The 27,450-nt window shown below is 36.2% G+C and overlaps 1 protein-coding gene across 3 annotated transcripts; it reads left to right on the forward strand.

The window, feature by feature from the left end:
- The first annotated feature begins 70 nt into the window (after nucleotides 1-70).
- On the forward strand, nucleotides 71-26,828 carry mura (ring finger protein murashka). Of its 3 annotated transcripts, none has more exons than XM_087353676.1 (13): nucleotides 71-161; nucleotides 8,378-8,543; nucleotides 9,584-9,803; nucleotides 10,643-10,769; nucleotides 11,747-11,823; nucleotides 12,275-12,450; nucleotides 12,941-13,271; nucleotides 13,608-13,799; nucleotides 14,499-14,699; nucleotides 15,336-15,478; nucleotides 15,605-15,775; nucleotides 16,107-16,242; nucleotides 16,664-26,828. In XM_087353676.1, the coding sequence occupies exons 2-13, from the start codon at nucleotides 8,380-8,382 to the stop codon at nucleotides 16,724-16,726; spliced, it is 2,001 nt and encodes a 666-aa protein (XP_087209802.1). In that variant the 5' UTR covers nucleotides 71-161; nucleotides 8,378-8,379; the 3' UTR covers nucleotides 16,727-26,828. The 3 variants fall into 3 exon arrangements, with proteins under 3 accessions (XP_087209802.1, XP_087209801.1, XP_087209803.1); XM_087353675.1 differs by lacking the exon at nucleotides 71-161 and adding an exon at nucleotides 6,637-6,992; XM_087353677.1 differs by lacking the exon at nucleotides 71-161 and adding an exon at nucleotides 6,999-7,187.
- The last annotated feature ends 622 nt before the right edge of the window (nucleotides 26,829-27,450 follow it).

A 27,450-nucleotide genomic window follows, 5' to 3' on the forward strand; every position in this document is an offset into this window, starting at 1 on the left:
TCATGTTACCATAGCAACAGGAATTGTAATATCTAGGTCTAGGTGGCTCTGATAACAGTTTGACAGTATGAAATGAATGTCGTTTTAATTGGTGCTCGTGCTTGTGTACGTGTGAGCGAGATTGTGGTGTTCAGCTCTGATGTTGTAATTTTATGGAAAAGGTCCGTATTTATTACTCAAGAAGTGTACCTCATAATAATGTGCCAAACATAATACACTTTACCTGGAAAGTCTTGCATAAACAATAGACGAAATGAGACAATTTTTGAAATTGCGTATTTATAGTTCATATATCTAACAGACTATTATAATTAAATTTGATAATTTTGAAATATTTATGTGCTGTATGTGAAGTTTATATTCTGTTTTGTTCGTTACATACGTTTGGAGTTCTGTATCGTTCGGCAGAGAAGGAAAGTGTATGATGTGGTAACAGTTCTTTCTCTGAGGTTTCTCTGTCTTAAATTGTTTGGGTGGTGCATGTCTTTTACAGTTTACTGACTTCTATGTGCTTTCCCCCATTGCCTTCATTAGTATCCCAGTTCTCATTAAGGTTCAATACTTGGTCCTCTGCTTTTTCTTGTATATATCAATGATCTGCCACGAACCATCAACTGTCAATCTAAACCTAAACTCTTTACTGATGATACTGATATTATTATTTCACATCCAGAAATTGACTGTTTTCAAAACTGCATAAATGATGTCTTTTCTAGATTGAACAAATTGATTAATTCCAATAAACTCACATTAAATTCTGACAAAAGAAATTTCATTAAATTTTGTACTAACAACAGAATTTGTGAAGATTTCTGTCTTCTGGGTTGTTGCGCTGTGTAGACTGGTCGATGGTAACCAACGTTTCAGCGCAACAACCCAGAAGACAGAAATCTTCATACTCACCGCTGTGAAAACCTCAAATCTTACATAAACAGAATTTGTGTAAATCTAAATATATGTTATGATGATGAAATCATTGAAGAAATAGAAACAATAAATTTCTTGGCCTACAAGTTAAACTGGGAAACACGTATTCAATATATTATCTCTAAACTTACGAGGACAGTTGCAGCACTCATGAAACATGGATAACGTGGAAAAATTTCAAACAAATTAATTTATCCAAAATATAAGAACAATATACAGATACAACCTTCATGTGCCAAATTCTAACCTCAGTAAATATCAAAAATTAGTTTGCTATACTTTATTAAGTTATTCAATAATCTTCCACCTACTATCAAAAGTTGAAATCATGATATAAAAATGTTTAAACCAGTTTTAAAAGAGTATCTCCTATCTCACTCCTACTCAGTAGAAGAATTTACATTGCCTAAAAAGTCTCAACTATTATAAATAAATGTAATTAATAATGGTGATGGTTTCTTGTGATAATTATTTTGCTGTAATACTGTAGTTCCAAAAATCTGTAAATAGCTGTTATAACTATGTATTTATTTTTGTACTGCAAACAAGTATTGTATTTGTGCTATGACCTGTTCTACATCCTTGGCATAGGCCTATGGTAGGATGTATGGAATGTAAATAAATTCTGTTATAGTCAGTAGTGCCAAAAAGTGTTTATATGCTTAATTTGTACTAAAGTAGAATTGTTTGTAGCACAGAAATAGTTGTTGAAGGGCGGTAGTAGACATTGTGATAAAGTAATAGACATGTTACACTCAGATTTACTTACATTCTTGCCTATATTTTTATGTTAATTTACGAGTCTTGAAGCAGATGGTTTTTGCCCCCGTCTCCCCAATCACAGCTATAGGTCTAAAAGTGTTTTTATTTTAGTCAGTTCTTATCTGCTTTGTGCTTAACATGTTTCATCAGTTCTTGATATTATTGAGGGCTTTTCTTTATGCCACTTAGGTTATCATTAATACTGTCTTCACCTACTCTCAGGTTTTCCAAGTGGTCTTTTCCCTTCAGGCTTCCAATCAATGCATTTCTTATCGCTGCCATGCTTGCTGTTTGTGATTTTACCATCCTCAGTATTTTGTGAAGAATATAAATTATGAAGTTCCTGTTGTTAGTTTTCACAAACCTCTGTAAGTGAACCTTCTTTGATCAAAATATTTTCTCTACTGACCTGTTCTCAAACACCCTCTTGCAATTACAAGAGGTAAAGTTACAGTTTAGTAGATTGTAATTTTATTTTAAAGGTATGAGGTGGAAAGACAAAAGAGTATGAACTTGATAGTAGTAAATCAGTTAAGTAATTTTAAATAAAATTTCTACTTATATCAGCTACAAACCAGTTAAATTAAAAGAAATCAAAAACACCCAGAATAATCACTGATCAATTTGAATGTTTAAAACAAATTAAATTGGTGCTGCATTACAGCACCTTTGAAGTTGCAACATTTCATTATGGTCCAACTTAATATTTGTAGGTTAAAATAAGGTTATCCCCTGTGCTCTGGTAACATATCATACATTTATATGGGGGAGTGAAGGTATAGCTCCATGTCTTATTTACCATAATAGCATTAGATGTAGGTTAGTTCTCAACTTCATGCCTCACATAAAACCATTATTGATGAAAGACTCTCGGGCTACAAGCCATGTCAGGTGGCTTGAAGGCCAAGTCTCTTTCATAAAATTCAGTCGCTGCGAAAGCTTCACTTTATACAACAACTTTTCATTAGATAAGAGGGTGGGCGGGCTTCAGAGCCACTCTGTTGTGAACAGAAAAATTGTCCTGACTGGAATAAAATCCCAATCTACCTGTAGCCTAGTCATTATGCTGACTTAGTTATCCTGGCTCCTGTAATTTATACATGTTGTTGGAAAGCAACGTTGCTATGGGCTACCATTTGGTAGGCCACTCAAGAGCAAGAACCAGCACCCAGTTTTAACACTTTTGATACCAAGCCCCGCCACTGGACATATCACGAGCCGGGGAAAAAAAATTATGTTTTCTCCATTAACTTATAACCCCATGACCCATACTAAGATTATTCAGCATACAAGTTATCAAGTAACACAATACTTGCTTACCTGCAGTAGGTCCCACTTTCTGCAAGCATCATCACTGTGCACAACTGAAATAAAAAGTTTGGTTTGTACACAACAAACTTGCTCTTTTGTGATATTTTTGGTGGGCCCTTAAAAGGGCCCTAAAGGAAACAGAATAAACAATTTTTGAGAAGAGAAAACCTAGGATTCATTGATTTTAAGGTAAAATTTTAAAAAGAAAATAATGGGATTTCTGGTTTAGCATGAGTGTTTCTTTGGCAAAGGTTAAAGGATGGTTTGAAGCTGATGTAGAAAGGAAAATGTGACATACTGGTAGTGATAGGATAAGTATTGAGATCTAGGAAATACATAACAAAAATATAAGGAACACAGGACATACACAATTATACAGCAACCAATATCACTTCCTGCTAGGCCTAAATTATTGCACATAGCAACATTTTTTATGTGGAAGACACAATGATCTTGATTTCTTCTTAAATGTCTCTCAAGTGTTTCTCAATACATTGTATACAGTTCCAATAATTGGCTTTCTTCTACTGATTTGATGACAATGGGTCAGCAGTGCCCAATGATGCGATGATACTGAAAGACGAAGGATTCCTCTTCGAATACTTTGTACTGAACTGCATTTAGATGGGACGCTGAGACTTCAAACTCGAATGTTGAAGTTAGTGTTTCACTTGGTCCTTTAGGTATTTGAAAGTTGTCTTATAAACTTTCACTGTACACAGGCAGATGGCTTCAGTGAGAAATGAACAGATTGAAGGTTTATGTAATGTTATTAGATGGGAGGGCAAACCCATGTCATGGAATGTTACAAAATTAATCAGCAGCGGTCCAGAGGCTGTTTTAAAACAGTTCATCTGAATCTTGCATGAGCATGATGCACTGAAGTCACTCATATACTGCAGAATCCTCATTGTGTATCTTGCATTCCTGATACCTAGACGACATCCTTCTCAAGTATGTCCAATTCCAAATGCTATTAAATTTCAATGGGGAGGGGGAAGACATCCCACACAGTCCAACAAGGACATAAGTCCACCGATTTTCCAACTTTATGGAATGAATTCTGAATTAATTCTACCTTTTGAGAGGCAGTCAACAAGCATTTGTACCTTGTTATCACATGGAAGGAACTGTAAAACCTGAGTATCTCTATATAACAAATGACTATTACTAGTCATTGTACAATAAAAGGGTGGCTCCCTCAGATCATAAAAACATACCATATACAATTAAAGTTTACAGGCAACTTTCATATCATCACAGACAATTTAAAAAATAGCATTATCTTCTACACAATATTTACAATCTACGTGGTATAAAATCAATGACCTCTTTGACTAGATACTAATACAAATCTTTGCTCAGTCTCTCAAGGTCATTTGGACATGATGAAACACTAACTTATATGGAAATGAGTAGAAATTACTACTACTGTTAAGTAATCTGAAGAACCTTCCTAATACAAATTCTACTGAATGAGTGATACAGTAGTGGGTCTACCTGTGATTTAACTTCTGAATGGCAAGAGCCACTTTTAATCATTGTGTCTGAATTAAAAACCACTTAACCTACACTTATAGACTATTGAAACTTGATAACAAATATTTATTCCAGAGCTAAATTATCCAAAGATGGAAATCACATTATAATGAAACAGCTGATCAGATATTTAAAAATTCAGTAGTGATGAAAAACTTTTCAAGCAGACAGCACTGTCTGATGACAAATACAAATTTTAATCCCTCTCATTCCTTTCATTAAAATTTTAAGAATTCCTTCTCAGAACAATCTAGCTGCTCTATGATTTCGAATTTTGAAAATCTGAACACAAAACCCACACTTGAAATGTTCACAACTAATTAGTTGAAAGATGAAATTACTCTATTACTATAACTGCAATTCTTGCAGTCAAACTACAAAGACCACATTGATGTTTACATAAGTGAGCAAAACAATGATTTTTATCTTTGCTGGAAAGAATGTTTCTTTCCATACTGATTTGCCAATTGCAGTATTTGATACAGAAATAGAAAAATTACACAAACAATTTCATGTTACAGCTTTTAAAAATTACCATTTTACTATAACAATACCAAAGATGCATCAACATTGTTCTGCCCACATACTGTGTAGTAAATAAACCTTCCCACATAAAAAGGAAACTACAAAACATTCAGTTTAGCTTCCCATTATACATATTCTAAAATACATGATTACATCTTTGCACTTTATACTCTTAGAGTCCACCCATTAGTGACCTGCATCAGAAGAGTCAGGCTGAAACATTCAGCAGCATTTTAAGTTGATTTGATATTTCCCTACACTTCTCTGGTCTCTGTGGTGAAATCAGAGGGAATGTAGTCCCTGATGCCATGTACATACAAGATGTCCAATGAGTAGGTGGCTTGGGCAGTGCAGTAGGTGATGGTGGTTCACTGAACTTGGCACCAGCATAGAAAACTCCAAGCGTTGGGGAAAATCTTGGGCTCCCTTCCTTGGACGGACTAGCTCTTGGTTTCAATTTGGGGGAGCCCTGTCTTGTGGTATTTGATAACTGTACTGCAGCTTCAGAGGATGGGTTTGCTTTGTATTCCTGTTCACTGACATCTTCACGACGAGTTTCCACTTTTCGATGTTTACTTCTTGGCGGAGTGACGATACCCTGAAAGTAGGTGGAACTCTTTGATATTCTAGGCCTGTCATGGTTCTTATGGCGATTGTTATGTCCATGAGAACCTGGGCTACTGTATCTTTCAGTGTTTTTTTCTACCATTTTTGTCGTATTTGTCATTAAAATTTCAATGAAAGCGACACATCCAACAGTTCAGCACATAGGTTTTTTTTATCGATCACACAATTTGAGCGTTCAATCAGGCCAACGCTCCAACACTACAATTTGACCTTGGCAACGCTTGATAATCGAAGCATTTTACGGATTTTCTTCTTTGCTTTTTGTAGGATGTATCACAAGTCTTAGCACCACAATGCATTTACAGTTAATGGCTTCAAGTGCCGTAAATCGATACGTCAAGTCACAACAGCTGTTTACAGCTTTCATAAACACATCTTCCTTGAATACAAACAAAATGGCTTCTTTGTCCAGATTCCAAAGTCAACTCAAAACACTCTTTCAATTATTACAAATTATTTAAAATTGCCAATAATACTGCCTCTTAAAGAGACATAACAATATTATGAAGACCGCGAGCTTGACGAACACAATCGACAAACTATATACAAAAACTATGTTTCTCAACGGCAAAGCTAACTCCAACACCTTCGCTATATCACTGAACTGCGTCATGAACAATGGGAAAACAAAACTTGCCGACTGACGTAACACCAATAATATTGTAGAATTTAGTCACATGACTGTAGTTGTCAAATCATGACAAGTATATCTCGGTGTCCTTCGTGTATATTCGGATTGTTTTGCTATAAACAACTATTAATGCGAGCAGAATAGAGAACATTTTAGACATACATATTTCTACAATAATTTGTTTTTTTCTTTATAGAACACTAGTTTTATTTATGAGGAAACACATCAGTGTTATTAATGACGTTAAACCCTGGGTGCGGTGTTAGTCAAGAAATATCGAGCTCTGATTGGTTATGTATTGTATGTGGGCGTGGTAAAGTTTAGTTTGATACGAGAGATCGTTTCTGACGGCCATGGTCATGTAGCTAAGGCTTTGTAGAAGCAAGGGGAGTAAAGGGAGAACTGGAATGGGGCAGTGGTAACGCAATCAGTAAGACGTTCGTAGACGGGGGTAGGGAAAGTTGAATCACTTGGCATAGCTTAAAATGGAAGCTTGTGTCTGATGTTTGGTAATACTACTATCAGAAAACGTTTCTACAAGACAAATTGTTTCAAATTTCTAAAGGACAGTGCAAATAATTTTCATTAGTGAGTTTTATCAACAACACTATGTAAAACTGCTTTGTCAAGCAGTTACAGATAACAGTTTTCCTGTTTTACATATTCGCAGGTTAGTTGAAAACGATATTTTGGACAAAGAATTGTAGGTGTAAGAAAAAAATTATAATCTTAAAAATGTTGGAAATAGAATTATCAGTGGATCAATACCGGGCATCATCCTTAATGGTACTTATATTTATAACGAAGCTATCCTAGGTCCGGGCAAAAAATTATCAAGGTAATATTCCTTGAAGGGCATGCTACAGTAAGTATTGTGCTTTATAACTCATTTCGTTTGTGTGATTTCCTTATATAAAATTAAAGCTAGGTTAGGGATGCTAAAACATGTCAGAATTGTGCCACTAACTATATATATATATATATTTGTCCCTATTATAATGTGTATATAACCCACATGAGATTTCAGCAAGTACAGGATCGACACAACATTACACCCATGAAACAGTAAGGAGACTTGCAAAACGAGAAGGCTCATTTTTCAATGAAGTATTCTTGCGAGATTGACTGTGTAAGTAAGGAGTTACTTTCCAATGTTTCGAAGAAATGAACATCAGGAAAATGTAAATGTACAAAAAAGTCATTATTCTACTAGAAGCAGCAGTGCAGTCAGTCACCAGGGTCAAGCTGCCTTTTATAGAACCCATAGATTACCATGTTTGCAAGCGCTCACCACTGGATCCTATCCTGAGCTAGGTGAATTCACATCCTCATCCCTATGTCTTTAAGAATTACTTTAATATTATCCTCACATCTGTAGTTGGTCTCTTCTGCTCCAGTTTTGCAAGTACAATTTTGTATGCAGGTTTCTTACCCATCTTATCCTCATTGATTTGATCCATCTGATAATTGGTGAAGGGTACAGATTATGAAGCCCCCTTTGTGCAGTGCAGTTTTACACCATCCTGTACTTAAATTGTTGAAGGCATATGTAATAGACATGTTACGTAGGTTTGAAATACTGACGCTCATCAAACAATAATTTGGTTGATAGGCCAGTTTCAGACATCTGTGAGAACAAAAGCTTGTCTTTACAAATACTTGCAGCTATGATGGTGGCATTATGTGATTTGTAACATGACAGTAATGTATTTAATATTGTGCATGTGTATGGTATACCAAGAGAAACAGCATTTCTTTGGATACTTGTCAATAAAGTCAAGGTTACATGTTTTATATGGTAATGTTAAGGCCATTTTTTATTATAGTTTGCTAGTTTTCTTCATTGACTATTAGTGTATTGTAGTACTGAACTACTATCAACTGTTTTGTCTTGTGCATGGCAAATTCTACAAATGTTAGGAAATTAATAAATTGTATCAGGAATTGTTTTGCAAACTCTCAGATTGAGTTCTTAAGTGAAAGTACTTCATTTTTCATAAATATCTGAGAAGTTTTACATTGAGTTTCTATTTAGTAGTTATTTTATTTTGTTAGGGATGTCTTCAAATAATCGCTCTTCATCAGTGAGAAGTTCTGCACAGTTTACTCGTCACGTCTCTGCAAATCACTCAAGTCGGCCAAACCACCAGTCACGCTGGCCAGTGAGTCACGTCTCTTATCCCAAGGACTTCAGGCAATACGAACCATGCTACAGTGCTGGGTAAGAGTTGCTCAGCTACACGTGACTTATTAGTAGTCTGAGTTCAAGATCAGTGGCTGTTGAATACGTCTTAAACATCACCGCACTGAAAGTGTTACTAGCCGGGAGAGGTACTTTCTGTGGGTTTGAGATTTCTACAGCAGTTAAAGTTATTGTCATCGTATGGGTTATGATTATGTGTAATTTGTAAGCAGTTGCTTCGAAAGTGCCCTCCCATGTGTCTTTGGCATGGATATTTCACAGAAACGTTTTAATGCAGTATCTATAAAATTGATCAGATATGCTTTCTGATGAAAGACTAACAGACCGATTAGTAAGTGTTGCTGATAGTTTGACAAGTTTACCTGAAAGTTCAGTTAATGAAGAATGTGTAAGTTGGTCAGAAGCAAAGGCAGCATATCGCTTTTTGCAAAATGAGAGCGTAAAAGAAGCTGGTGTTTTAGCATCACATGTTACAAAAAATGTTGAAAGAGCAAAAGATTATAAAAGAATTATTGTAATTCAAGATACAAGTTTTTTTTCTCTTCATATACTGGCCACAAAAAAACAAGTGGGTTAAGGACTATTTCGAGCAAAATGAATAATGGTCAAGCCAAGGACATGACAATGCATACAGCTCTTGCTGATATTACAGAAGGTTTGGTATTAGGAATATTGGATCAAAAGATTTATTCAAAATCTTCTGAAAAATTTAGGAAAAAGAAACCATAACGCTGCTGTCCATAATAAAGATAAGAAGAGTATAACATGGTTCTGTGTCTTTGATTGAGGCATTATTAAATAACCTGTGAACCAGTCGGTGAACCACAACCTTTTCGGCCTGTATTTTATATTATAAATGGAAATCAGTTTAGAATTGTTTTATTTGTTGTTAGATATGCCCAGTGGCATTTTGCAGATTCATGTGATTTTATAGGTCTTCATCTAACTTCAAGGCAATTCAGTTGGGTATCAAACATATGTTATGTGGTGTTTGGATTAAAATGTATGGTACGGAAAAAATAAAAACTATAATGTCTTTCCTTATGATCACTTTCCAGAGATTGCCCACCAATACCTATCACAGGAAATAACATCCCCCAAAAGGACTCTGGATATTTATCTCACCAGAGTTACCCAAAGCCAGGTCACGGACCAGGGTCCCAGCTCAGCCCCAATACTCAAGGACACACAGTGTACTCAGGAGATCCTGTCGCAGGAGGTGGCATACAGGAGAGACGTCAAGTATCACCACCCTTACATATTAACGTGTGTGGCCAGGTAGGGTAGGAGTTGATGTTTGATATTCTTACAGTGTTGCCACATTTGTTCAGAAATAGTGATGGGACTCATGGGCAAATACCCACCTATTGAAAAATTGCATTAATCAGGGAATTGGTGGAATGTTTGTAGGTTTCCGTTGTTACCCCTAACGAAACTAATAAACTCATACATGAGACAGTATCTGTCGAGAACTACCCATTGAAAAAACTGTGGGTTATGATAGTTGTTAGATGTAGGAGGCAATGATCGAGTCTGAATGGACCTATAGACTTCAAAATATGTATTATTTTAAACGAAGCAGTGGTAGAGTTGCTGGAATGAAGGGAGCTAATTATTCTCAAGCCATTGTGATGGTTACTCAAGGTTTTGTTACCAAGGTTACAGAATGGAGTATATAAAAACATGCAATAGTAAAGAAGATTTCTGTCTTCTGGGTTGTTGCGCCGTGTAGTCTGGTAGATTTCCACCAACGTTTCAGAGGTCATACTGCCTCTGTTATCAGGGCGACGACATTTATCGGTGCAACAACCCAGAAGACTCGACACTGTGAAAACCTCAAATCCTACATACAAAAGTAAGTTTATTAAACATCTAACTTCTTGATTTAAAAGTGTTGATGAGTATTTACATTTTTCTTTTGGCAAGTAACATGCTTGCAGCTTTCGAAAAGTTGGAAGTTTTGAAAAAAACTTTGTGTTGCCGAGGAGAATTCTGATTAATGTAGAATTTTTGTAGCTTTAAATTTGTCTCTTTCCTTTTTTCTTGTTGGACGACAAATTTCTGCAGTGTGGATAAAGTTTCCATAAATGTGACAACTTTGATTATGTGTGTTGCAGGAGAGTCCTCTGCGAGGAGCATCCCTGCTGAATCTTAGCCCCACTAACATTGGGAGTGGCACCATGGATGGACTTCCTCACTCTGGGGGTATTGGCTTGGAGTTCTCCCCACATCGAAACACGGGAGGTGAGGTTCTCATACATATCTGTTTAGGCGTTCTTCACGCTCCATTGTGAGCGAAGATCAACTTCTGGCTCATCAACATCAGGCCCTTCACGAAGATGCTTGCTGTGTTGGGGCCTGGCCCCCTGTGTTTTGTGTTCCTAGTGCTGTGCCGCTCCTAGGCCTTTTATCCCGTGCTTATCGGAAGAGGGCTTTGGAAATATATTCTGCCCTCACAGGGCATCAACCATGATGGGCTCCACAGGTGCCTGCAGGCCTTTGCTTAATCAGGGCATCATAACTTTGGTGTTTTACCCTCAGTGGCATTGTCTCCTTGGCCTTCCTTCACTGTTTTGGACACCCTTTAGCATATACCATCTCAGGTTAGGTCATCAAGGCTTCAGGAGGATCTGGATCACCCTCGAGGGGTTTTACCACCTATGGGACTAAACCCCCTTCAGCATACCTCCAGGTAATACCCACAACCAATGTCCAAACCAGAATCATTTAACTGATGGCTTCACCAGCCAGGCCCTTCCCAGGTATGCTTGCGTTTTTGGGGCTTGGCACCCAGCAAATTTTCTTATTTATTTATTTTTTCTTCAGGGGCTTTTAACATGGGTTTCCTTTCCTTTGTCCACAAGGCCTGGATATCCCTGTACGCCCACTATCCTGGTTGCATGTAACATGAAGAATGCCTTTGGAGTGTCAGTGTCCCCCAAAAGAGTGGACCTTTCCAGTCTTATTGTGTGTTCTTTGTACAGCATGTTCAGATAACAAATTGTGCTGTTCATCTAAACATCCATCCGCCTACATTTCATCTGTGAAACCACTCGGCAGATTTTGACATTGGAGAGTCGAAGCTAAAAGTTGCCTACCAAGTTTTAATTTTTGTCTTCTTACTTTTATACATAGAATGTGTGTGTGTGTGTGTTACACAGATTACTTCTGAAGTTAATGAGATGTTTCGCTTAATTAAAGTTTAAAATTCTGTTTACCAGAGCTGCGATTGAGTCCAGTACAAATCCAACATTCTCCAAGTTTTTACCATGCGTCCAGCCAAGATGACAGTGGGAAGGTAAGTGAAAATTTTATTTGTTGTTACCATGTAAAGGATTTAAAACAAATGTATGAAGTTTGTGACCACCACTTTCTCCAGATCCAGTAATTCCCATATTAGTTATTTCATTTTTGAATTAATTTCCTGCTGCCTTTTTAAGAAACATCGCAGTTATTACCTTTCCAGATCATCGTTATGTCTTTATGGTGTTATTACCAGATTAGGTGTATTTGTGGAACCAGTAAGTCATTGATATTTCTTCTTTGCATATAAAATCCCTACCCTTAAACATTATTTTCTTGTTTTTTAATTTTTTATCTGATTTTGTGCTGAATAGTTGTGACTGCAAAAATAATTTTGTAGATTGGAGTATTGTGGATGATTTGGATTTAACGCATGTCAATTGTTGTGGTAATATAAATTGTCTTCGCACAGTTCTACTATAAAGGAAAGCCGCTTTTCTGTTCAGAGTGAGAGTCCGTCTCGCAAGCGGCGGCGAGTATCGCGGGGAGGCCACCACCAAATCTTGGAACTGTCTGCTCCAAATACTACGCCACCCCCACACCCACGTAGTCCTTGGGACCATGCAGTGACCAGTCACAGACGATCGCCTCGGCACCAGCCTTCCAACCGGAACAGAGGGAGGTGAGAATACAGGACAAGAACTGCTAATAAACTCTTAGAAAATGCGGCAGAGTTCAAGTGTTTAACTTTATAGAATGGGAATAAGAGTTTAAGTCCCAATATTTTGGGTCTACCAGACGAGCTGCAGTTCCGGGGTTAACAGTTTAGCAGAAGTAAGCGCTGTGGTAGATGCTTTCTCATCTCGTCACCCATTGGTCCTTCTGACAGCACGAGTCTTGTGAACATCCTTTCTCCGTTTTTCAGTATTCTTCTGTGAGTGTTCGTGCTGTATTTGTGTCCTTTAACTACTCTCTTTTGTATACCTGCCCTTACTTGATTTCACCATTTTCTTGAACTTCTCAAAGGTGACTTATTCAGTGTCTTAAATTTTATGCTTTCAAAGTGATGCTGTTTTAATTCATATTCAACATTTGTTCATATTGTATCTGTAATATATCTGATTTATGAATTTAATCCTATGATTTGCAAGATTTAAATTGCATTGTTTCAGCCCTCCATTAAGGCGAACACGATACCATGAGTGTGGCCCACTTTGGAATCAGGACGGGTATGCTCTGAACCATTCTCACCACCCAGCAGCATTCCTGCAGACCCCGCAGACGGGGGTGTCGCACCAGCCGACCGCGGTGATGATGGATATGAACCAGGTGCCTGTGTCCATTCCAGTCCCACTTCCTCATCATCACCGTCATACTCTGCCGCTGTATTCAGGACCACCACCTCCTCCTCCTCACTTGTCTGGAGTGTGTTCTGCTGGCACCAGCGGTGCCTGCCAGCTACACGGACTCTATGCCTGCCCACAGTTTCCACCTACCTGCCAAGTAAGTCTGAAAACCACCGTATTCATAACTTTGATATGTGCAAGAACGAAGTGGAATTTTGTAGGACATCAACCTTTTCCCATCTTCCTCCAATTTCCGTATGTTTTTTTGTAGTATAGTAGTCTAAAACATCCTGACAGTCTTATAAACAGCACAGTCTTGTAATATCAACCATGTAACGAGTTTTCAATGTAGGAAGCCCTTCAGGTAGGTTTTCAGTTTTCACATAAATGGGATGTTGTCTTTAAGTTGCGTAAATTATCAGTCTGCTGGTTTAACTTTTACGTTTTGTAACATAATGAAGTTTCTCATATCACGGTCGTGTTTATCTTGCAGGTTCATCAGTTTGGGAACTGTATGCCGCCGCAGCAGCATCATCATCACCACCACCACCATCATCAGTCCTACCCAGCGTTCCTAACACAGCCACAACCTGGTACTTATCCTCCACAGCACAACCCTCTACCAGTGCCACCGGGAGTCCACACCACACACTATGCACATCCACATCAGCATTTGCAACCTCAGGTATGCAGAACAGCACATTGAGATGCACTTTTATACTTGAAATGTATGTTTCTGCTACACCATGTACTTATCAAACTTGTTCTTTATATGAGCTCAACTTTTCATACGTAGGGCAGTCAAAAAGTTCCCGGAATTGTGGTATAGCACTGTAATGGTAGGACATATGGCAACGCTTACCTAATCACCTTCAAAGTAGGACCCTTGCGCGCGCACACACTTGCTCCATCGATCCTGCCATTGTTATAAGCACCGGCGGAACGCTTCGTTTGGAATCTTCTGGAGTTCGGCCATCGCGTTCGACACATCGCTGGTTGTGCAGCAATTCCTCGCTGAGAAAAGCATTCCCATCATCACCCAACTGCCATACTTTCCGGATCTCGCTCCGAGTGACTTCTGGCTGTTCCCTACTCTGAAAATGGGCCTCAAGGGGGCACATTTCGCAACCATGGAGGACATCAAATCGAATGCGACGGCCGAACTCCGGAAGATTCCAAACGAAGCCTTCTGCCGGTGCTTCCAACAATGACAGGATCGACGGAGCAAGTGTGTGTGCGCGCAAGGGTCCTACTTTGAAGGTGATCAGGTAAGCGTTGCCGTATGTGCTATACCACAATTCCGGGAACTTTTTGACTGCCCCTCGTATATCTGTAAAGAACCCATGATTTGCCTTGTATATGCACTAACAAATTTATGTTGCAGAGACCAGATGGTGTGGACATGGAACTTCTGACTGAGCAGCATCGCAGTAATGCACCTGCATTCCACCATCACCATCACCCCACTGCTCACCCCTCATTACATCCCAGTCCTCACCCCTCAATGCACCACCATCCCCACCCCCATCCTTCTGCAGCTGCATTGGCTCAAGTATCACCACCACCCCCAATATTCCTCTCGGAGGTAAGTATCGTTATATGGGACTCAGACTTTTGAGAGGTTGCGAAATTTTATTTTGGAAAGTAATATTTACATCACGCATATTCTGTAAGCTGTAATACGCTTATCAGAATTATTCAAGACTTACAGTTTTTGTGGGACTAAAAGTGAATGATCAGCCATGTCAGGTCAGAGAAAAATTGCAGTATTTCACAGACCACGTCTCCGTCACTTGCTTGATGTCGCGCACTTCCTGACGGACACATGAATTTTTATTCTTTGGCATTTTGTTCCGGACAACCGCGGTGCCACGTATCAGTGGAGGACTAGGGGTTATGTCTACCAGGAGTTGGTGGTCAGAACGGAATCTGTGGAGTTTGTGACCTTCAAGTTGTGGTGCCTATGTGTGAATACACCCCTAATTCTTATTGTACTTGTTCATAACATGTAGAAAATTGTACTGGCTTCTTTGGACCAAGCCTTTACTGTGGGGTCTGAAAGTGATCTATTGTGACACATGGCTGGCTGGATTGTTATAAGGTTGTGATGCAGAACTGATTACGATAAGGTTGTTCAGGGCGTCTTTAGGTTAGATCCTACCAAGACATGAACGTATTGATACAGATATTGGTAAATTTTAATATATGCTTGAACTTACAGGCACGAGGTAGTCAGCTGGACCATATACCATCATGCACCAGGCATCCGAGCTCACAGAGTAGGCGTGTTAGTACACATCAGTGGCGTGGAAATACCCTTCCACCTGGTCCAGCTGTATATTCAGGACTGCTTCTGCGTGTCTTGTAAGCGATACATAACATTCTTTTGGCTACTGAAATAACTACCAGTATATCGTCATCTTTTCTTACAGTACAGGAATATATGCTTTAGTTATGAAGATATAAGAAATTATGTTTATTATTTTGCAGAGCGGTGTTTTCAAATCCACCACTGTCACCATACAGTCAGGCAGAACTGGGAAGCCCAGATTCAACAGAGACGGAGAACTATGAAGCACTGCTGAACCTTGCAGAGAGGTTGGGTGAGGCAAAGCCAAGGGGTTTGGCTAAGGTGGAAATTGAACAGCTTCTGTCATACAAGTAAGTGATGATCTCACAGTTGGTTTGATAATCAGAGGCATGCGTATTGTTGTTTGTGGTTTTTTTATGGTACTCTCAGTAGCTCGGACTATATAACTTTTGAAAGCATAAACAAGATATTCATAAAAGTTACTTTATTCTGAAAAGGGACTACACTGACACCGAGAAGTTCAAAGGCAGTCAGAAAAGATTTATGGAAACTTTGGAAAAATGGAGTATTTTTCAATTGCTAAAATTTCTGAAATTGTATTCGGTCATTAATGCATAAATTGATTAAAATTATTGAAGTTTTTTCTTTTTGAAATAATATCTGATAACATACTTTGTTCAGATTCAATCCAGATTCTCGTCACGGAGACCAGACGTCCTGTGTGGTCTGCATGTGTGATTTTGAATCGCGCCAGATGCTCAGAGTTCTTCCTTGCTCACACGAGTTTCACGCAAAGTGTGTCGATAAATGGCTCAAGGTGGGTTTACGCTGTACTATTGCATTAATACCTACCAGCATATATGTCACTTTTTTGATTTGAATTTGTCATTGGTTTCATATTTAAAATCTCAAACATTAAAGTATGCAAAACTATAATATACTTACTTTGTATTAGTGTTATACTCGTGTTAGCTCGTAGCTACAAGTAAAGAAAGTAAAGGAAAGTCCCACACATTTTTGTAACAGTAATAGGCTTTAGTTATCCTTACTTGCATTAAGATATCAAAATCAAACTTTTCTTGTTTGATTTGAAAGAAGCAAAAGCTAAGGAGGTGACAGATTGCCAACCAAGAGAATACGTAGCGTTGATCTACTAATTTTATTCCGCCATTAGATCGCACGATGATTTATTGTTGTCTTCTTATATTCTGTTTGCTTGTTTTGTATTGTATTTACAGTCCAATAGAACATGTCCAATTTGTCGTGGTGATGCATCTGAATACCTCAGTCATTTGGATTAGAAGAATACTGCAGGGTTTTGAAAAGAAGTTCCGTCAGCTTGAAGTTGAAATAATTTACGTGAAGACAAATCGTTGTTAACTCCCGGTTGTTTTGTTTTGATAATGTTACATATATGTGTGTGTGTGTGTGCATTACACAAGTCATTGTGCTGCTAGCTCTAAGCTGTGAACAAAATGATGTTTTACCTCAGATCATACAAATTGAAGGACCAATGTTACAGAGAGCAATAAGATTTGACACTCTTGGTGCTGTCAGAATGCAAGGTAATATTCCTATATTACTTTTTTAATCTTCCTGGTGATATGCTTGTTTTGTTTTACACGACTGTCTGTTTTGTTTGTTATTTTTCACATGTGTATGTAGGCTGAAACAGTTTGTTAGATATTTTGGTTTGCACCTTTTATGTATTGTAAATTTTTCTTGTAGCTGCAGGAAATCACTTCTGAGGTGAACTTGATGTATGATCCATCCAGGTTAAGTTTTGTTGTAAAACAACAGTCTCTTTTGTTTGAGTGAAAACGGTGCATATGAAACCATATTAAAATTAATACAATTTGTATAAAGATGAAGCTAGATTTTTGGGGGTGCCTTGTGTTTGAAAGTATAGGAGTTCAAACAATGACAGCTGTGTCGAGATGTATTCTGAAAGTAATTTGCTAGATTGAGTGGAAGAAGAAGGATACCGCAAGTTGCAAATGGAAATTATGCAAAGTTTTCTAACCTTGCAGATTGTCATATCTTGTTTAATTTTGTGCTTCTATAGACATAGTAATGAACTTCTTGACATCTCACAGTCCAAGTTCTGTGAATAATTATTTTGAAGGAAAATAAACCTCATTGAAATGTATTATATGCACAAATAGTTTTATGTATTACTGAGAAAATAACTTATTACTGAATGAAAAATTATGAAATTGCTATTGTTTCTATCATCTGTTTCAGAATGTTTAAGGGTTATTTTGTATTCATGCTAGAGGGAGGTAGCATTATCCAAACCTGAGTGAAATTTACTAAATTTCGTACCTTACTTATTTGCTTCTTAAAACTTTTAGTCTTGTTATAACATGAAAGAATAAATTCTCCTTTTTAGTTGAGTTCGGCATCATTCGAGAAAGCTTCCGCTGTTCCATCCCACCAGTGTTATGCCGAGCAGGGGTGGTCAAACAATGCTTTCAAGTCACATGTCTCTCTACTCTTTAAAATGCAGTTTTAGCAAATGGGTGTAAAAGTTCACATAATACCCTTGCCACTGAGCATATTTGTCTGATAGAAAATAGGGTGAATATGTAGAAACATACTAAAAGTAATAAGACTGATACATTGACTTTCTGAAAGTAAATGCTGCATCATGTTCTATTCTTTATATACTGGTATGAAGTTTTATTTTTCATGCTAGGTCCTGTTTCTATGTCTTTATAAACGTCTATTTCAGTCAGATAGTAATGGTTAGAAAACCATCCCTTTGTAAAGTTAATATGTAGAAATTATGTAACTGGTATCAAAATGCTAAATGCATGCAGTTTGTATCATAAGTATCTTGATCATGTTGATTACCCAAATCAGGAATGTTAGCCACCCCTGTATACGTCTGAGCAAATCTGCTGAAACTAAGATTTGTGTTGTTTTTTTGTTAATACATTCTGTGACTGCATAGTACAAAAATGCACTTGTAATAATGTTTACTGTAGACCTAGTTTAGTTCTGATGTGCCAGATGCAGCTTCTGAATTTTGCTGTTCCATGCAGAGTGAACATTTCTTCCTATTTACGGTCATATATTTTGAGGCATGTAAATATTTTTGCTTGTTTTTTTTAAGAACTTGAAGCAATACATGTGTGTTGTAGGCAGTAAAGAAATCATTTCTTTAATACCATGTTTTGTAAAGTGTGTGTGCATGGTGTAAGTTTGGTGTATTCCTGTATCAACATGTTCCGCATGTATATGATATGAATCCCATATTTGGTGACCATTTTCAGTTTTATGTTGTCATTCAGGTTTAAACAATCCTTGATATCTAACCCTGTTCATCCAACTATTCAATGTGATTCATTGCTTAGATCATGGCAAAATTTGTAGTTAAAATTATACTCTAGCAGTATTTGGTTTAAATGTTCCTAAACGGGATGATTTATATTACTTTGTGTATATTTTGTGTGTGAGGATGGTATAAACAGTAAACTTAATTTCTTGTGTTATGCATGTGTAATTTGCTTGCTTATTTTTTATGGATTATTTGGGACAGTTCATTGCGTTATTTAAATATGCAGATTACGCAAAAGTATAATACTAATTCTGACAGAACATGTTATCTAAATATTCATGGGCTGGTTGAAAAGAAATTATGAACTAGCACATGGAAATACACCCAACCACTTCTAAGATGTGGCATGTAGGTTCAAGTGTTTGATCCAGAATCCCCCTCCCCCACACTTTCAAATCAAATTAACACATGCACTGTTGGGATGTATTAGAATCTCATAACAGGTATTAATACTGTACTTTGCGATCTGTTACTATTTAATAGATTTCATTATATTATTTATTTCTTCAACATACAGAATCCATGCCATGAATAATCTGCTCAGGCATAATTTGCGTTTTATTGTATATATGTACAATTAATCATTTCTAATTAACTTCAGACAAAGAACATTTAACAGTTCAGCAGTATTGGAGAAAATACACGTTTTCTGGACAGATTTGTCAAGGAGTTTAAGATATTAGTTCTGTGCTGGAATGATATGAATATGAACTGTTTGTAAGAAAGATAATTAAGAGATGGCTGAATATTTAGGTATACAGAATAAATATAAAATAACGCATCAGTTTCTGTTTCTGACGTGGTATGTGTCTTGTGTTTGTTTTTGTGAGATGTGAAATGGCCACACACAAGCAGAGGAATGTGTACAGGACAAATTTGTACATTCCCCAAAATTGAGTGTTGAATATATTTTTTAAAAATGTAAATCTAATAATATTGCTACTCAGTCTCAGGCATTGATTAGAAATCTAGAAGCTGAGATAAGTACAAGATGGAAGGGGCAGAAATCACACTTCAACAAATTTAGTGCAGTTTTATCAGTCCTCAAAGAGTAATACATCATGTAGTTCATAAAAGGGGTATACGCATCTTCCTCTTGCCAATGTGTATGTAAATAAAAGTCTCTAATCGTGATGGGCAAATGCTTGATTTTTAAGATAGGTGAACAGATTTCGAGTAATACGGTACAAGACCATGCATATGAAGTCTGAGTGGTTTCCAATTTGGGGAAGAATTTCAGAATAGTCAAAATATCAATTTTATCTATCCAATCTTTTCTTTTGATTAAACATATATTCATCATACCAATAGAAAATAAAAATTTAACATTTACAGTAAGTTAGCCAGCCATGGGCAGTGTAATTAATTGTTATTATATTCTGTCTTATGTGTCTTCCAAAATGGTTAACGTCTCAGTATTTCTATACCTGCCATTTATATTATGATTTGAAGCTGCTGTCTGTTGACAATAGTTACTTACCTTTGCTGCAGAAAATTACTATAAATAGGAAATAACTGTTTCTATAAACCTTACCTTCATGTTTTTTTGTGTTGATGCCATATTGTGGACCTCTTTGTTAACAGTGTGGAGAAATTATATCTACACATGGGCAGACTAACCCACCACAATACTCTGTCATCATCAAAAACTGGGAAGTCATTAATTTCTTTTTCTTATGCCTTATTTACTGTTATGACATCTTCATGTTTCATCATATATCCTTTTCAAAATCATTACACTTCTGCATTTAGGAACGATTGCCCTTCTTTTCGATGTTAAGTTGGGAATTTTCTTTTTAAAAAAGATATGGATACAATTTCAAATACTTGTCTTGCATAGGAATGGTTAAATATGAAATACTGTCAGATGTGTTGGCTAAGCAAATTGCATATTTATCCAAATACTGCACTGCATCTTTTTCGTAAAATGTTTGCATCAGTGAAGCTAATGAAAAGGGGAATTGTACTGTGACCAGAAAGTTCTGTACAAATGAAAGGGTGGAAGATCTTCCCCAACAAACACACACATACACAAAATCTGGGTGCACATCTTATTTGGGAAAATGTGGTATTTGGATAAATACAGTTTGTCTGTGAATTATGATATATTTTGGTATGGTATTTTCTTAGAGAACTGTTACTTTTGTGGTTTGTAAACATTCCTAATATAGGACTCTAATTTTAACCTGAATACAGAATTTCAGTGCAATATCTACCATTATGTTAAAATTAACAAAAAAATTATTTGAAATATTTTTGTGATTGTGATGTGTTGTTAATGCTTCCTCATTCATTGTTGTTTTGTTGTCTGTTGATTTATTGATTTTCTAAAGGTTTGTGACTGACCAGTTCACTGTACAGTTATTATGTTGGACATTTCCTTGTGTCGGCTGTTTATTTTTTCTGGCTTTGCATAGGAATAGTCTGATATTTGTCTTCCTTTTACAGCTTGATCAGGAATGTCTCATAAGTTCTAAATGTACCTTTTACTCCAGATCCGTAATAGGTATGAGAACCAGTTCCCAAATTGTGCATATCAAGTACACACTGTTCATTATCCAAGATAATAATTTGTATAATGTTGTATTATTGCTTTCTTGCTCAACATGTTTAAGACAGTTGGAAGCTACAGAATATTTGATTTTGTTCCTGAGTGTAATATAGTACTGGGTGCTTATGGTAACCAGGTACATGGCACTACCCAAGCCTAAAAGGCCCAGGTTTTTGGGCAGTTCCCTAATTGAAGAGGTTATCACACCTACAGGGAGGCCATGATTATGGCCACCAATAAAAGAATTGCCATTGTAATTCTGGTATGTAGGTACTTTTTGGGAGGCATGTGACTACAAGTGGGTTAAGTGAGAAGGAATGCACAAAAGGTCAAGAAATTGTCACAGTGCAAACGTTGGTTAGGCTCCCACCACATTTAAAATATGTAATCTAATTTAGGGTATAATAAATTTTGGGTCAGAATTATGATTTCATTGAGAGGTTCTCTTCCTGTCAGAATTTCTGTTCTAACCAACGGACATCAGATGCTGACTAGCCACATTTTTGTACATTTCTAGTATTCCTGTATAAAACTACAGCAAAGATTCTAACTCTTTAATATGTATATTTGTACTTTGTTTTCATGCGATTGGATAACAGCTAAAAAGGAAAATGCAAATCCAAACAAGTTGCATTACTAACATTCATTTCTTTGGAAATATTGTGTTGATTTTTTAACATATCTAATCAGTAGCACATAGTAGTCTCCCAAAATAAAATGTAATCAAAATCCAATGAATATTTCAGTAGATAAATGTATAGCCATGATCTCCCATTTGGCATTAATTATATGCACTTCATGCAAAATGTTTATGGAAACACATGTACTGTATGTATTTCCATAGGCATTGCTGGTATTTTTAGTAACCTATATTATGATAATTTCACCAACTTTTTTGAGGCATAAAAACAATTTTTTTAAAGCACCTTATACCTTTCAACAGATTTTTTCACATAATTTTTTTAGGATAGTTGAAAGATATGGGTCAGTTCATTACATGCATACTCCACATCAAGGAGTATCTTAGTCTATGATGTTTCATGATTAATGATTAACAAAATCAAATTATATAATCTAGAAATATTTCTTCATGTGTTGAAATTAAACGGTGTTGATATGAAACGCAGCCCTCATGTTTAAAATGAAGGTAAACCAAAGATGTATACTTGTAAAATTTGTATAGGCTACTTCGGTATTCCGGAGGAAGAACAACCAGCTTGTACAGGCTGCCAACTGTTAGATTATGTTGTTTTGCAATGGGAAGGCATGTCATTTCTTCTTCCCTTCCCATACCTGCTGCCATTTTTGTAGTGTATCATATTTCTAACCTCCTCATCAATCTGATAGTGTGTCTGTGTGTGCATGCACGCATGTGGTTTCCTACAAAGGTTCAGTGTCTTATTAAAGAAGTAATTATCAAGTTGCAGCATCAGAAGTGTTACTTTATCAACTGATTCATTCTTATCTCCTACAGTTTTCACTGTAAAAATGATGGGAAATAGAATCATGCTTGTGAGTCATTTTTGTGGTCTAGATGACAGAAGTAATTCTGACTCTGCTTTTTGTGGCTTTCTGCAGACTATACAATACATACCTTTATATATAGAGAAAAAGAACTGTTTAATGTTGAACAGAAATGTTTTCTGAATACATGTACTGGTTCATTCCACTTGTTCCATAAAACAAAGATGATTCTTAATAGGTTGATTTGTTGTATTCCTGTAACACTAACAATGTTGGTGTGTGTTTGTAATTGACTTACAGGTTATAGAAAACAGTTCAGCTGTATAGAATTCTTCTATATTGTATTACTTGCTATTCCTCACAGTCTGTTTTAGTGCTAGGTAAACATTTAATTCTTAAAGCAATCACTGTGTGAGGCCACAAAAGTAAATATAAAATTTGTCGACGTAACGCAGGTGAGATTTCAAGTTCTCACGATGGCAATGATTAAGATGACTGTCTGATGGGATGTTGTACCGTGTAGTCTCGGACTACAGAAGCAGTGTGACATCCCAGAACACAGTAATCTTCAACAGAAATATATATTCATAAGATTGTTACAATGAATGATCTCATTATTTCAGTACAGTATAATATAAGAAAATCCTGAAAAGTAAATGGGATATTTTCCTTGCATTTAAATTACTTCACAAGGTGTGTGTTAGAGTTTATTCAAATTTAATGTTGCATGCATCATTATATAACAAAGGTCCATAAATGGTGTTTTCAAAATCAAATTATCCCCCTGATATTCAAGATTACTACAGTAACCTCATATTAGAAGTGGAAAAAAATGTTCTGAAGTTAATGCCATTTTTAGCCAGGTATCCTAACCTGTGTTGGAAGTAAGTGGTCAGATGTTATCCCGAATGAGTATCCCTACTGGCCCTTCATGCATATGCTTTTCAGGTGTTTGAAGCGATAGTGATTTTTTGGTAAAATTTGTTAATCTATGTATGATCAGGACTGCTATAAGGCATTGATCAGCCCTAGGCAGTATATCTCATTAGCTCTAGTCCATTTCTTATAAATGTCTAGCAGCATAATTTATTACACCTTTTTATATGAGAATAGCATTCTACATATATTTAGTGACATACTTTTTCAATGTCTTGGCCTTTATTGTAACAAGATTGGAAAGGTATACTTCTTTGACTATACTGACATTCAAAAGGTATACTTTATACCAGATTATGCATGTTGTTACACAAAAGTTCTCTGAGATCACTGTTGAGTAACAATGTGTTCCAAGTGTTCTTAGAGGTCATCATGCTGATGTGATCCAAGGTCATTGTTGATTAAGTGTTTTTCAATAATGGTGTTAGGTCATTATTGCACTGATAGGCCAAGGTTATTTTGCAGCCAAGTGTTCCAGCAATGGGACTGGTTCCCGTTGGGCAACAGTGACTCCTGGTCACACAGGTTGCCTTCCTCCTAGGAAATCACAGCAGTTAGACTTACAGTCATGGATGGGCCAATAAGGTGTTCTTCCCTCACACCAGCTCTTGAGGAATGCTTAATAATTGCTTCTGATAATTAATTGAAACTAGTCTGGTCACTAAATGATTGAGATTTCTCGATAAGCTCTTTCTGCTTAGCAGTTCTGTTACAAATATTAACAGTAATTGCTCATAGCTTCAGTTTTGATTTTGCCAAGAGTTTTAATGTGTGAGTGTGAGATGTTTGTATATGAGCGCAGCAGAATGTGTGTCAGCTAGTGTAGTGTAGCTTTCTTACCAAGCAAGCTAGTTACCAAAGAGAGCTCAGAGCACTTTTTTAACAATAGCATCTGTTTCATGTTGTAAATGATTGTGGGCTTGGCATCAAGCATGTTGTGTTGTGTTGTGTTGTACAACTGTGGTTGCATAAACAATTATTTTAAATTCCCCTTTTGTACATATTATCTTTGGTGAAAACAGACCGCTTTTGATAATGCAGTTATGTATACAGCTAGGTCATTTCTCTTCTAGCATTGATATGAAAAAAAATACTGAACTACAAGTTTGGTGAATTGTCATGTATATATTGCAATTTCTTTCATGGGCAAATTTAATTTAAAAATGTTCTTTTTTTAATTAATGTGTGATTTTTATTCCATGACATGTTTATTTTGTGACTGAAACTTCAGATAGATGAGTTTAAGCCTTTCACAGCTTTTTAGGTTACAAGAATCCATGCTAAGCACAAAATTGCTGAAGGTCAAGCATCACTTCTCATACATTTATATTTTGTAAGTTTTCTTATAATCTTCCATTTTATGCCTTATGATAAAAGCTGATAAAATAATATGTCAGTGCAATGTAATTTTCTGAGTTTCTTTTATATGTACTGTAATGATATGATAAATACAGTTCATAACAACTGTGACCTGATTCTTCATTGGGAGTCAAAAGAGTAGATATAATCAGTTTTGTTTCTGGTGTTAATCATGTATTAATAATATACATCAGCACTAAACTATAAGAGATGGGGGCAGTGTGGCTTAATTTCTGAGACTCCAAGTTGTACAGTCCTGATGGAAATTATAACTTTATTGCTCAGAAGTCTCATTATTTTATTTATTACCCCAGTTATTTGTGTGTGGTCTCTATTAAGGTATTTGAAAAGTTGTGTCTAAATTAAAAAGGTATTAGGGGTTAAAGTTGTTGGTTGAAATTTGTGGTCTCCAGTCACTGTTTGCGAATTATTTGAAGCAATAATATCTTGAGTTTTGTTTGTCTCGGACTGAAGAGATGTGTCGTCCGATCTACTTGGTCTTAATTAGTTTAATTATTTGTATTTTAGGGGGAGGATTGTTTTTGTTGAATGAAAGTGCTTTTTTTGTTATGTCTGGAGATGAGTGATGTTAGAGTACTGTTGACAACAGATGTGTGGAATATTTAGCAACCAGACTGGATATCTCCACTCCTTGTTTTAGATAAGCTCAAGCATCCAGCACATCTTCATTTTACAGTCTATTCCACTATACATCCAGGTCATTAAAATTTGATTTCATATCCTTACAAGTGTAGTGATTGTCACGTGTTCTCATAGTTAACATGGTTTGGAGTATAATACCTGAAATCTGCAGCTTAGTAGGTTTTTCATTATTTCACTTTAAGACAGCCATCTTCAGACCCACCACTGTAAACCTCAAATCCTATATCTTTAAAGGAAATACTGGAAATTTAAACTGATCATAGCTAATTGTATATGCTGGCTGGATTTGTGCAATTATGATGTACTTTGTTGAGTGAATAGAGATTCTTTAAGGTGGATAGTCCTTGAATCTAAAAACTGTCATGCTGCCTTAATGCCATGCATAGGTGAACATGTCATATTTTACTTGAGGAAGATATAGACCTGGAAAGTATTTGGACTGGATTGAATTTGTGGAGGATCTTGAATTGTGTTAGTTTCTCTTTGATATATTACTGAAACTTCTTTGATCAAAAGATGTGCCATTTTTAATTTGATTTTTTTGACTGTTATACTACTTAATGGTTTATATATAGGTAATTTAATGTTTTGGTTTGCATTATATAACTGTAGGATTAATTATGTTCTTGAATTATTTGTAGCCAGTCTAATACTAAACTTAATTTTATTAGTTTTATTATTAAATTGAATTTGTTTTGGCAGTAATCTTTCAGCTAACGTATTGGCCAGTATGTTTTACTCATGTTATTGTCTTATCGGTATTAATTTATCACATACTATGTAATTGGGTCTGAGTTTTAAACCTTTTGTTTATGTAATGTAATGTACTTTGAAGTGACTGCAAAAAGATGATTAATCCAATCATAGTATGAATTATATGTTCAGTTTACTTACTTGAGTGCATTATCAATGCAATCTGGAGTCATGTATTGTAAGCCAGAAGGACTATTTTTTTTCCTTGGCATTTTGTGAAAAGTGCTATATCAAACATGAATTTAAATCACAATGTCAGATAGGTAATTTGTAAACATACTACTTTTCTTAACTATAACTGTCAACATTATTAAATATTGTATGTCAAAAAGAAGTGGAATTGTTTATTTTTCAGATATCAGGAAATGTGTAAAAATGAGAGCAGAAACCAACAACCAATACCCAATATTTATTATCTTTCCCATATGGTGTATAAAGTCTTAATTTTCTATAATGCAGTATTACTAAATAAGATCATTTTGAGGATAAAGTACTTTGTGTTTATCACATGTCCTTTACGTTAACCATTACAAGTTCTCATATTTTACTGCAGTCTTACGTATGTGTAAGACAACAATCAGGGATCCACAGTTTATGTCTTGTGTCTCATCTGTTATAAGAGTTTTCATTTGCCTGTTTTTTTAGTATATTTATTTCCTTATTTTACTATCCAACCTTTGAATCTTGGTTAAGTGATTTTCTTTTAGGTAGAATCAAACTCAGTGTTTGCTAAGAGCCACTTATGAAAGAGGCAGCTCTTACAGGTACTGTTACATGGATGCAGGAAATCATAACCTCCTACTGTTTCTAGATTCAAGCTTATGCTATATTTGTTTTATTTCACACAAGCATGCACAAGTGCAATTTCTATTTATTTAATTGACGTAAAAGGCAGTAGCACACTAGTGCCTGTTAGATGGTATGCTTCTGTACCTGTTGTATAGTAGGTTACGTTG

This window comes from Zootermopsis nevadensis, unplaced genomic scaffold (genome assembly GCF_977971745.1).
Source record: "Zootermopsis nevadensis isolate Lab colony 2312 unplaced genomic scaffold, Znev_1.0 Znev_ptg000022l, whole genome shotgun sequence".
Classification (NCBI taxonomy): Eukaryota; Metazoa; Arthropoda; class Insecta; order Blattodea; family Termopsidae; genus Zootermopsis; species Zootermopsis nevadensis.